The sequence below is a fragment of the Zootoca vivipara genome, chromosome 2 (genome assembly GCF_963506605.1).
Source record: "Zootoca vivipara chromosome 2, rZooViv1.1, whole genome shotgun sequence".
NCBI classification, from domain to species: Eukaryota; Metazoa; Chordata; class Lepidosauria; order Squamata; family Lacertidae; genus Zootoca; species Zootoca vivipara.
The window spans coordinates 39986017-39999601 of record NC_083277.1 but is presented as its reverse complement, the minus strand read 5'-3'; the positions used below and the strand labels follow the sequence as shown (position 1 = coordinate 39999601).

Sequence of the window (13585 nt, the reverse complement as noted above, 5' to 3'; positions counted from 1 at the left end):
ATGATGATGATGATGATGATGATGATGATGATGATGATAATAATAATAATAATAATAATAATAATAATAATAATAATAATAATTTATTATTTATACCCCGCCCATCTGGCCGGGTTCCCCCAGCCACTCTGGGCGGCTTCCAACAAAACAGAAATTCTAAAATACAGAAATCCATCAAACATTAAAATACAGAGATCCATCAAACATTAAAAGCTTCCCTAAACAGGGCTGCCTTGAGATGCCTTCTAAAGGTCTGGTAGTTGTTGTTCTCTTTGACCTCTAGTGGGAGGGCATTCCACAGGGTGGGTGCCACTACCGAGAAGGCCCTCTGCTTGGTTCCCTGTAACTTGGCTTCTCGTAGTGAGGGAACCGCCAGAAGGCCCTCGGAGCTGGACCTCAGTGTCCGGGCAGAACGATGGGGGTGGAGACGCTCCTTCAGGTATACCGGACCGAGGCCGTTTAGGGCTTTAAAGGTCAACACCAACACTTTGAATTGTGCTCGGAAACGTACTGGGAGCCAATGTAGGTCTTTCAGGACCGGTGTTATGTGGTCTCGGCGGCCGCTCCCAGTCACCAGTCTAGCTGCCGCATTCTGGATTAGTTGTAGTTTCCGGGTCACCTTCAAAGGTAGCCCCACGTAGAGCGCATTGCAGTAGTCCAAGCGAGAGATAACTAGAGCATGCACCACTCTGGAGAGACAGTCAGTGGGCAGGTAGGGACTCAACCTGCGTACCAGATGGAGCTGATAAACAGCTGCCTTGGACACAGAGTTGACCTGTGCCTCCATGGACAGCTGTGAGTCTAAAATGACTCCCAGGCTGCGCACCTGGTCTTTCAGGGGCACAGTTACCCCATTCAGGACCAGGGAGTCCTCCACACCTGCCCGCCTCCTGTCCCCCACAAACAGTACTTCTGTCTTGTCAGGATTCAATCTCAATCTCTTAGCTGCCATCCATCCTCCAACCGCCTCCAAGCACTCACACAGGACCTTCACCGCCTTCACTGGTTCTGATTTAAAAGAGAGGTAGAGCTGGGTATCATCAGCATACTGATGGACACCCAGCCCAAACCCCCTGATGATCTCTCCCAGCGGCTGCATATAGATGTTAAAAAGCATGATGTGCCCGAGTCCTTGGGTTCATTGAATTTTGATGCCACATAAAGTCCCTTTTGCTGCTAGAAGTGAAATTGGCAGAGTGCTGCCCAGGGCCATAATGTTTTGTCAGCCTCTTACTGTGTAATAGCCACATGGAAAGTCTGCATGACTACATGGTTTAGGCATGCTATAGCCTCTGTGTACATTGCTGCTTGTGGATATACTTTTATGCTCTACTGTTGAGATACGGAAGACAAAATATGGACCTTGATGAAGGGTGGGGTGGGGAGACAGAGCTGCATAAGGCAGCTCAGTTTTTAAGGACTCTCTCATCCTGTGTTGAATCCCCCCTTCTGACCAATGTGAGCCAATGCCATGTTTCACAGGGAAGAAGAGTTTTGACACCACTTGGGGTGTGAAGCATGCTAGACATTCCCAGGGAGGGAGCAGAGGAAGCTGGGCCATCTCAGGTATAAAGCATTGCTTGGGATCTCCTACCTTTCTTTCAGACATCCTGACCTTTATCCGAGAGAACTGAATAACTGATATGAACCACATGCTAGCTTCACTCGGAGAAAATAGAGGGGCAGGAGACAGACTTTTCTACACAAAGGTTTCCAAACAGACCAGGCTGTGAAGCCATTGCTGAAAGTTGGCTTGTGAACCATGGCTTGTTTAGAAGCCATTGACAGTAGTTTCCCAGCTTGCATGAAACAGGAAATGCAGGTTAGCTGCTTGTTTCCTCACATGGGTGAAAGGACGACCAATGCCGGGTCCAGAGGGGGTGCGTGCAGGTTCATGGAACTCATGCATATCCTTACTTGCTAAACCAGGTTGTTCAAAGACGGGTATTGATCAATTTTAATCTTACTGTATTGTATTAATATGTCTCCAGGTTCCTAGAGGTTGCTTTTAAATTTTGTAAACCACTGGAAAATCTTGAATGAAGATCAGAGGGACCAGAGTTCAGTGGTAGAACAGCTGTTTTGTATACAGAGGGACCCACGTTTAGTTTTTGGCATCTCCAGTTAATATAGGACCGTTTAAACCATTTAGTCCAGTTTGATCTACTCTGACTAGCAGCAGCTCTCCAAAGCCTCAAGCAGGGATCCTGCACGTAATCTGCTAATAAAATATATGCTTTACGTGCCCCAAATTTGGTCCTGCCCCAAATTTGCCTGACCATTGCACACTTTTGGCCATTTCAGCAATTTAATGAAGAGGAAAACAATGCCAAGAAAGTTATTTGAGATATTCCCCACCCCCCGTTAAATTCATTTTAGCAGATGAAAATAAGAGAAGTCACTACTATATGATTACCCAGCCTTATTCAGGCCACTTCTTGGAAACCCATTTTATATAAAATAATTGCACTGAAGGTAGCTTGTCCTGCTTTTACAGCTGATTCTTTCAGTTGAGGGGAAATGGCCTGTTGTGAGCACACAGAGCAGAAATCCAGGCCCATCTCAGTGTTTGTTGTGACAAAGGCCTGTGTTTGGATCGGTCACTTTGCCTGTATTGTTATTGTTGTTCCAACTCCCTCGTGTGTAAAATGAGGATTATAAAATAGATTTGCTTCTCACATTCTCCAATGAAGGCTGCGAGAGGGCAGGTGGGAGTGTTGATTAGTTACTGTGTAAATTTCTGTGGTGCGTAATTGCAGAGTGTTGTAATCTAAATATATGTATTACGGAAAGTAAATACAAATCCTGTTTGAGCTTTCAAGGCATGCACAGGATCCATCTGGGTATCTGTCAACAACAAATAAATACAGCTTAAATGAAAATAATTGGGAGTGCGGCCAAGTCTTGAGGTCAGGGATCTGTAGCAATTACGACTGGCAAATCAGCAAGATAAGTGCAGGAGCTTTTGTTGTAGGAGAATGGCACAGAGCATCAAACTCAGGCTAGGGTGGTTAAATGCTCTTCTTCTTGGTGCTTTCCAAAGATGCACTCATCTATGAATACGATACCTCTCTACCCCCACCCCGCCCGCTTAGGGCACTTGCCACCAGATGCAATTTATGAGTGTTTGGATTATTCATATCTTCAGTTGATTCCCTTTAGATCCTTATTTTGATCATCTGCTTAGTAAATTCTTCAAGAAGAAACAGGGCAGAAGGCTGACACTTGGGTTGGACCGCCAAGCGGGGAAGCTTGACAGTGTATACGTGCCAGCATTTCAGGTCTGAAGTGTAACCAGTAGTACTATTAACTTGAGAAAAACCAGCATTAGTCATTTTCACTCAGATGTGTAGATAGTCATTCTCATTTTAGTTAATGATGATTTATTGACAGCCGTTTCCACTAGTAATGATGAAAGGATTTGTTTGTGGGGATGGTCGTAAATGTATTTGGGTGACTGTCCCCCAAAGTCAAGAAAATTGGGTAGCCACCATGGTACCCTCCAGTTGTTGGTGAACTACAATTCTCGTCATCCCTAACCGTTGGCCTTACTTGTTGGGGCTAATGGGAATTGTCATTGAACATTTGGAGAACACCTCAATGACTTCTACTCCTGTTATGTCCTGTTCCAGAAATGTTATTTTGTCTATGTATAGTGTAGCACAGCAGAAATCTGAAAGGCCAATCCAGGTAGCACTTTGTCATAACTATTAACTCAACCAATTTTTTTTATATATCTGTAAACATTCAGATGGAGAGAAAATAAGAGCATTGGCATTATGCTACTACTGAGACAACAAATCAGCAAGCATTATTTTTAGGTGAGAGTAACTTACAAATAAATGCACCAGACCCTTGTTATATAGTGTAGAACATTTACAATATGGGTTGTTAAGTAAAGGGAACAAGTGACACACACACACACACACACACACACACACACACACCTCCCTTTCAGTCTCAATACATATTAGCATGAGGATTCTTATCTGTGTTAACAATTATGGCCACAATACTATGGGGTATATACTTTGCATACACTTTGAATAAAGGGTGAGATTTTCTGTATGTACCTTTAAGAGGGCTAAAAATATCAAATGGCATAGAAAATAAAAACAAAGTAGAAGCACGAGTAAGTGTTTGGCTTTGTCTGTGTAACTCGAGCATGTGGTGTCAGACTCCTGGCCAAAGCTCGAGCTTGTTGGCTGCTTTCTGTTCTGTCTCCTCCAAAACACCCACCTTCCCTGGCTTCCCCTCTGGCTCTTGGGATGCATGTCGGGCTCCCTTCCTATACACAGTGTTAGGAAATCCAGGAATAGTTCAGGCTGTTGTTGGCAAGACCCAAAATCTGGCTTGTTCTTCCTCCGGTTGAGTCATGGAGAGACTGGCAACTGTGAAGGCAGACAGATTCCTAGTTCTTTCCCGCCCCCCAGATGTGCCCCTCTGTCCTTCTTTCTGTCCATGGAAGAATTGAAAGAGACAAGTTAATCTCTTTTAGCATGTTCTTTAATGTGCACAAACATGGTGGGTGTGTTTTAAGCAAGCCACTCGTCTTCTTTGCAATGACTAGGGCTTAATTCTCCAAAACAGCAGACGAGATGGTAGATCCTATGGTATATCGAGACAGCAGGTAAAGGCTCATATTACTGACTCCCCTTCCACACTGAACACAGAAAATGAGAGGTCAGGATTCCACCCTAGCTCTAGTTTTCTGTGCATAAGCTATCTTGGGTTTCTTCTCCAGTACATTCTACAGGATGTAACTGAGCTTCCTCTTTCTACCCCTGCAATGGCTTGCTTTAATGGTGTTGTTTACAAGGCAGGTAGAAGTAGAACACTACAGTACGTATCAGGAAATGTTTCCAGAGTTCTAGATAAGTGGGACTCTTGAACTAGTTGTAGCAACATTGTGCTATCTGGGTTCTGATGTTCCACAGTCTTTGGCAGAACAATGAGAGTGAGATCTGGATTTGGAAGATTGTTGTGGGTTCAACTCCCTCCCACAACTCTCCTGCCAGATAATGATGGCAGGGAAAGAAAAATGTAGTGCCGCTTATTTCAGAGGGCAAATAGTGATGATGATGATGATGAATCAAAATACAATAAAACAATCACAACAATTAAACATTAACGTGAAGCAGCAGCAGAGCAGATAAAATATTAATATTGTTAAAGACAGAACAAAGTTGTTTTATTCATTTATGCTGCTTTTAATGTAGTCTTTTGTTTTTGCAAGCTACCTTGAACTATATGAGGAAAAGTGGGGTATAAGCATTTCAGATATATAATTTTAAAGCGTGAACTGGATCAGTTACCTAACAATTTTTGGGATCATTTATGTGGGAATCAGTATTGTGCACAGTGGTTGTGGGAGATTTTCGTCTTGATAAATTATTGGCTCAGAGTGTGAAGTTTCATTTTGACTCAGTCAAACCTCAGTCAAAACCTGTGCAACATGTTGTTGCCAATCTCCCACAAATCTTCCTTACTAAGGAAGGCAGGCCTGCATTTCCTGAAGCAGAAATGCACCTCTCTCCTACGTGTGAGTTTCTTTTATCAATGCAGGCACCTGAAGGGTTAAATAATCTCTCCCCCCCTTCCCCCCTACTCCACACCCAAATCAGAAGTAACTCATTTCCAAAAGGAGCCAGGGCAGAGAAATGCAAATAAGTGTTTCGGACAGCTGCAGGCTGTATGCCTTCCTGAGATGCCAGTGCCCCAAATGAGACATGTCAGAGTACAAATTGAAAATGCCAATTTCACTTACACTGCCACGCTGCTCGTCACAGCTAAATCCTTCTCTGCCGCCCCCCCCCCCCACTTCCCACTTACCAAATGATGGGTGCTTCTCCTTAATGTAAATCTGCCTGACTTCTTGGGTTATTTCCGCAGTGGGTTTCTTCAGCCAATCTTAGTGGGACACAGCTACAAAGGAATGGGAGGGGAAAACGTACACAGAAACTCTTCCCTCATCCATATTATCTGAATGTCAGTTATCTTCTAGTGATCCATATTTAACTCCCGTACTGCGTAAAGGCCTTATTGATGTGACCTTACAGTAGCCGTACCCCCATTTATCTGAACTTCTGATTATTTCGGCGCTAACCCAGCCCATTTGTATAAATTCTTTTTCTGGAATTTTGTGAAGTTGCCTGGAATGTTCATCTAGGTACAGATGTAAATATAAACAGTGACTAACAGATTACTTTTTTAGAACAGAACATTTCGCCTCCTGCCTTTCTCAGTTGCCCAGCTGTGAATCAAAGCATGCCACAGCCAAGATGGCAGCTAAAGAACACTGAAGATGAAATATTTAGAAGTGCAGTGTTTGCTGTAACTAAGTGATGTCTGGTGTTATCCTCCAGGCCGAGGCCATGTGGCGTTAAAGTGTCAAGTCCACTGGGCCAGAATTTCCCCTCTTGTTTCCAGTGTTCTTGAGTCGGGTGGAATAGTCATTGCAATAGCGGATAAATCAGCGAGGGTGTGTGGCTATCTGAATGGAAGTGTTTCCCAACTGGTTGTTGTGCACCCCCCCCAAAAAAAAGATTGGCTATGTTAAATCCTAAAGCATTTGTGTGCATCAATTGCTGTTTTTAAGATGGAAAATAAGAGAGGAGGAACTCCAGGTGTTTGAAATGAGATTCATTCCAGGCCCAATGTGTTTCGGAACAAATCCTTCCTTGGGGGCACATTTTTAGCAGTGTTTTGCAGTAGTAAGAGTCCTCATGCATTTGGTGAAAATTGCTTATAAAACCGTGCCCCTGAGCAAAGCTTTCTTCCCAGACATGTCAGTCCTGAAATAAACCATATTTCATACTCCAGGAGAGTCTCCTATACATATATGTGTACATACACAAACACGTAATTTTCTTCTAGAGGTGCTTCCCCAGTTTAATGGCTGGTTTTCTTCAGTTGTCATTTCACCTATGTACTGAACATGGAATCCTGGACATTCACAGTCAATGATGTAAAATAAATTTCTGGACCTGGGAGTGAACTTTTTGTTTGATATACTAAGTCATAGTATATCATGGAGATAGCCAGTCATGGTGCTCATGAAGTAACTGTCTCCAGGAGATAAAACACAGGTAATGCTGGGTTGTATCCAGCGTTGGGCATACTCAGATCTAACCCTTAAAATGAACAAACATGACTAGCTTAGGTCTACAAATTTCTATGGATCAATCTTACTAGAGCTTAGCTGGATACATCCTAGTACATTTGAATCCTTCCACGATCCAGAGCAAATTTGTCTGAAGTGCTGTTTGATGCTTTGAAAACCACCTCTCTGGGTGTACATGCACACAATTCAAGGAGTTGGGGAAGAAAGGACTCAGTTTGTTTAGAACATTAAATGAACAGTGGACTTTTGCATAGATCTTGGAATAACATTGATGGCTTGTGCAAAAGCATCATTTTGAAGAAGGTACTCCCTTGTGTGAGCAGAAGTTTTGCTCAGTTGTGTCATCAGTCCATTTTTTTAAATGCTAAAGTTACATTTAAAAAATAATAATAATTACCTTTTAAAAATGTAATGTACCTTTTAAAAATGACTTACTTTTGTTTTTATAGTTGTTTTGAATTGTTTTTGTTAGTCAAAACTTAGGGAAATGACTAATACATATAAATCACCATCATCTGCCTTGGGAGTCTTTATTGAAGGATGGTATAAAAGCATATTAAATAAATTAGTTGCTGAATGGGAAATTTGGCTGATACGCTTATTTTCTCCTTCAAAATTATTGTGCAGGATAGACTGTCATGTTCAACACCTTAGGGCAGCTGAATTTTACTGATTAGACCATACTTATATAAAGTGAATGTCTTATTATATACAATATCGGCTATGTTGCACTCTTTGAAATTGAAGGAGCATGATGTAAACATATAATCTGTAAAGTAGTTATGCCCTACTGTTTGTAATGGGATTATTTTGTGATTGGTTGTCCTATGAGAAACACCCTGGCCTTTTCTCAGGAGCTCGGACTTTCTCTGGTGGGTTTCTTACACTAGTTCTGTACTTTCACCTGAACGCTTTACACTGTAAAGTGTTCAATCAAAAATGCAAAACCAGAGTCCCTTCTTTTTCTTTGCACTTATCAATGAAATAGGCTTTGAAGGAAGCTGAGGCGTGGAAGCTCCTACCTTCTTTGAGTGGCAGGAGGATGTGGAGAGAGGGTGCTTGGGGGCATGGATATGCGGGGAGGGGAGGGGACCATACGCACTGCCACCATCTTTCTCTTCTCTGTGTCCTCATCAAGGCAGACTCAGTCCCATGGGCTGAGGGTAGGTGGGGGGGAGGCAAGGCACAGGGAGAGCTGATTCTCCAGTGTCCATAGCTCCCTAACAAACTCCAGCAAGCCATGAATCTTTCATTTAATCTCTCCTGACACGCCTGTCATTTTCTCCGGAGAGAAGCGGAGAATCTCTCGCCGAAGGAGGTCATTAGCTGTCAGGGAAGGTTCCGACTGCCTTCCTGTCTCTGTATCGATTAAGCCTCCACATGTGCGCAGGTACTGTGGAGGGAATATTGATGGGGCTGCCAGAAGTTTGGCTTGGGCTAGAGATTGGGTGTATGTTTTCACTGGGTGGGAGGGACAAGGGCTCATGGGGCTGCTTGATGAAGATATAATCCCAAATTTGTCTGCCTCTACAACCCTCCCCAACCCAACCCTGTCCACCTTAGGCTCTTGCTTTTTCGTTTTCTGTGTGGGAGCTTTATTTCCCTATATCCTAGGAAAGACAGAATCTAATATTGCCAGCTCTGGAGAGCAGAGAGTGATGACTCCAGCTGCTGCTTAGATATCACTGTCACTCAGTTTGTACATTTCACCAGAAAATCCTCCTCCTCCTCCTTTCATCGGAGGAGCAGGTTCAACATGAACACTGAATGTTAATCAGAATCAAATGATTAGCATGTTTAGTTTTTATTATATATCACCATAGTGACAGTATTGTACAAGGGCTGTATACTATTGGAGGGGTTCTAAAAGCCACTTAGTCCACAATGAGTGTATGCCGGCAGTGCTTTTTTTTTTTAAGTAGAAGTACAAATTCTTCACCCAAGTAACCTAATTCCTGTGCCAAGAGAAGCTGGAGTCTGTAATGCAAATAAATTGTGCACATGACGTGACTTCAAATAGATTTGCTTATTTCCCACCAGTGGTTCTGTTTCTGCTAGCTATAGGAGAGGCAGAAGAGCTATACGAAATCATATCCAAGCTCTCGCAATATTGTCTGTGCAAGTAAGAAGATTTGCAGGGGTGGGGGTGGGGGTGGGGTGGAGGTTCTTGAGGTGCATTGGAGTCCAGACTTCAATTCCTTTCCCTCAGAAAATGCCTTCTGTCTGGCAGAATTCTAGGAAGCAGCTAGGAACTGGAAATATAAGTGATGCTTTTGGAGAGAGGGAGGCCCCTGGATATGGGGGACTTTGCATTTGACCAGAGTGTCTTGCTTAGGACATGTCATCATCCCTGGCAACCACAGATCCAGATGGGTACACTTAGAAGAATGCAAAGCTCCCCTGTGGTCTGTGGTCTTATTCCTGATTTATATCTGTTTCTTTCTGTCTGAGGGTGCCTAATGGATTCTCTTCTCTTGTGTTTCCTCTGGCAGTATTCCTATGAAGGGAATGGCATCAGTGACCTCCCGGTGAACCTTTCCGTGGTATGGAATGGGAACTTCATCATTGACAATCCCCAGAACATCCAGGGTAAGATGATGAAGACAGGTGGGGTGGAGCACCCTTAGCAAGATACAGCAGGAGTTCCTTGGAATGAACTGCTTCTGCATTCCACTTCCGAGCCATCCACCTCAGGGCCAGATTGACACCAGTGCATCCCTACAGGTGTAAAATCAAATATTATGCTAGCCTGAGCAAACAAGCTTTCTAACACAGAACAAAGTTAGAAGTGGTGGTCTGGGGATTACTGGTTTCTCTCCTGCCCATCAAAGCGCCTTGACCCTCCAAACGCGGTGTACTTGCTCTGAAACATTTTCTCTGTAGTGTGCTGTCCTTATAAACAGGGCCAGCCATTCAATAAATCGTTTGAGACTTAAATGCACGTTCACTTCCTAGATATAAAATGAAATCACTTTGAAGGCTGCTTTACGATCCTGGCTCCCACTGCAAGGAACTTAGGATATGATAGTTAGGCACAGTTCTGTAATGGGCAAAGATTATTTAACACACGCACACCGCAAATAAATTCACAACACTCTCACAAAATCGCAAACCTCAAAGAGTTATTTGGGGAAGCCATAACAAATATGCCAGTTCAAACCACTTGAAATTTGTGACCCTGATTTTGGCTTTCAGCTGAGATCCTAGTGCAGGGAAAGGCAATATTGTGCCCTTCGTATGTTGATGGACTGCAATTCCCAGCATCTCCAACCACCATAGCCATAGGTGGGGGATGATTAAAGTTGTAGTCCAGCAGGATGTGGAGGATACCACTAGTGGATAGGCATTTGCATCATAAACAAATCCCTTGCTGGCTATATTCAGTAGTGAAAGCTGAAAACTATATAGGCAGTGAATACTGTCAAAACTGGCCTGATAGGACAGAGCATATGGAAAGTGGTAGACCCTGAGGCCCTTTAGTGGGCATTGTCAACAATTACCCATCAGAGGGGGAATCTGTGTAGCAGTTCTGTCCCCACCCCACCCGCAACTTCTTTTTAAATGTATGCACGGATTTGTGTTTTCTTCTTGCAGCTCACCTATACAAGTGCTCAGCTCTGCGTGAGAGTTGTGGGCTGTGCCTCAAGGCAGATCCACACTTCGAGTGTGGCTGGTGTGTGTCAGAAAAGCGATGTTCCCTGCGCCAACATTGCCCAGCCTCTGAGAGCAGCTGGATGCATGCCAGCAATGGCAATAGCCGGTGTGCAGACCCCAAAATCATTAAGGTATGCTTGTGAAGGGTACGCAGGAGGGGGGTTTCTTCTTTTCCTTTATCCTCAGTGCTGAATGGGAAATCTTCTATGGTGAAGGGTACGTGCTGGTGGGCACTAGAATATTGTAAGGCATAGCTGGCCCAGGCTACCAGCGTATGCAGTGTTCTTGTGGCATATGATGCTACTGGCAGCTGAGTTCTCCTGTCACTTTCTTTGTTCAGACACCCCAAACTGGTGTGGAGCCTCTTCTTTCCACCAACCAGTGAGTGCTCAATGAACAGTAATGAGCAGAATTAGTGTCTCCTGTGATATGCCGCTGATGGGAGGATGCAGAGGTGATTGCAATGGAGAATCAGAGGAATGTGATTCAGTGGTCAGAGTTGGATAGAGCTATCCTGTCTTCTGTTCCTAACCCCAATTGACATTTCCCCAACTTCCAGATTCTCCTTGTTCTCTTCCATCTATAGCAGGGATGGGGAAACCGTGGCCCTCCAGGCATTGCTGGGATTAGAACTCTCATCATGGTCAGTGGTCAGTAGTCCAACAGCACCTGAAGGTCACTGTTTCGCCGTTCTTGATCTATAGAAGCATGGTTGTTTTGGAATCTGTTACTGTGGCTTAGGTTTTCAATGTCAACCTTTTGCTCTTAATGAGTATTGTCATATGTGTTGTGAAAATCAGGCAAAGTGTACACTTTTAAATAAGACATAAATGGATGGAGATGGATAATATCAAGTGATACTTGTGACCTGTGCAAGTTCATTGGCCAGTCCTGGTGAAGGCAGGCATTCCAAAGAGGGGATGGACCACATTATGAGAGGGCTTTGTTTCCAGGACTGATGATACATATTGAAATTGCACTTAGAATGACTTTCTGTCGACGTACTACAACAGAGTAGTAGGAGTTTTGGCTTGCATACCACTTTCTCTCCTGTGTTGACAGTGAATGTTTGATTCCCATTCTGGCCTGTTTCGAAGGATTCCTAGCAAATAGGATTCTGGAAGAAGATGGGGTTTGGTGTGTCGTGGATCCCCCCCCCCCCCCGTTGTGTCACATCACAGTTTTTAGCCACCCTTCTTTTCACTTCCTTAAGACTGGTTGTTTATCATTCCTCTTCTCTGACAGCTGCTATGACCTTCATTTAATAAGATTGTGTATATTAATGTTAACATGTCGGTTGGGCCAGGCTCCAAGTGCATTAGCAGGGATTGGCAGGTAATTCTATTTGATATGTTCTATTTACCCATATACTGCAAGGCAGGCAGGCCTTGGTGGTGTTAATTACCAGAGTCTTAGCACAGTATCTCATCTATTTGGGTTTCAGTGTCTTATCTGTTGAAGGCTGGAAATTAGAGTAGTGCCTCTTGCACTCCCCAAAGCTAGTTGCTTCTTATTGCTGATTGGCATTGTGGGGCCCTGTGCTGCGTTTGCCAAGGCCTTCACTCTTTGGAAGCCCCCAGCCCACCAGAAAAACTGATGGGAGAGAGGCTGCCTAATTAGTGTCTGCATCTTCTATAAAAAGAAGTAATGACTGTAACACTGGAGATGGGAGGTGGGGGAATGACAGGGGAGTTTACCATTTAAAATCACATAAGTTATATTCCAGATTTCCAGTGGAATAGTACTTAACATTTATACAGTGCTTTAGGGTGCTCAGGATGTTTCAAATACAATGACCAAATACTATTTATTTTATTATATTTTATACCGCTTTTCAGTCTCTTCCAAAGCAGCTCTCATCAATTAGAGAGAGAGAGAGAGAGAGGGAACCTGCTATCAGGCTTCCAAACTTAAAAAATATATAAGAAGGAACACAAAGAAAGGGGAGGTGGAGGGAATATCATTTTGACAATACTACAGCAAGGTGGTGAGTTGTAAATAGGCATTTATTTGATTGTGGGTTGTGTTTATGAGATGACTCATAAACTAAATTCTCCAGGTGGCAAGCAGAGATTGAAAACACAACAATAAAACCACACTACAATAAAACCCACAGTAAGATTAAGAGACATAAAAGCAAAGTACAAAACCAGCACAATAAAATGCCACAGACAGCACAGAACTAAAACAGCCATCAGATGCATGCGCTAAAGCCACCATATGCCACAGGACTTAAAGTCTGATCTTAAAAGACCTGGGAGAATAGAAAAGTCTTAGCCTGGTGCTGAAAAGGCAGCAATGTCGGTGCCCGGCAAGTTACCCTAGGGAGAGTATTCCTTAGTCAAGGGCTGCCACCAGAAAGTCCCCCCTTTGTTGTTACCCTCCAAGTTTCACATTGAGAAGCTACACAGAGAGGGGCATAACTAGAGAGAACATAGTCATTGTGACTAGTAGCAATTGATAGCCTTGACCTCCATGAATATGTCTGACCCTCTTTTAAAGCCATCCAAGTTGGTGGCTATTACTGCTTCCTGTGGGAACACATTCCGTAGTTTAACTATGCACTGTGTGAAGAACTGCATCTCTTCCTGAGTCACTAGCACCTTTTAGACAAGTGTATGATACTAGAATCCTAAATCTTGATTTAAGATATTCACACTGACTCCTGATTGCAAGGTATGAAGCTCTCAAGAACCAATTCTGACTGAACCCTGTTATGTGAAGTGTGGGGTTGTCATGAAGAGGTTTGTGAGCCTAAAACCATTATGTAGTGTCAAGGCTACTAAATGGTGTTGATAATGCACATCT

The 13585-nt window shown here is 43.5% G+C and overlaps 1 protein-coding gene across 4 annotated transcripts in view; it reads left to right on the top strand.

Moving 5' to 3' along the window:
* PLXNA1 (plexin A1) overlaps positions 1–13585 on the top strand; it is a 303760-nt gene that overhangs the window by 217112 nt on the left and 73063 nt on the right. For all 4 annotated transcript variants that reach the window (XM_035106479.2, XM_035106478.2, XM_035106473.2 and 1 more), the window contains exons 11-12: positions 9616–9712; positions 10718–10908. In XM_035106479.2, coding sequence (XP_034962370.2) covers positions 9616–9712; positions 10718–10908 — 288 coding nt within the window. The remainder of the gene's footprint in view (positions 1–9615; positions 9713–10717; positions 10909–13585) is intronic.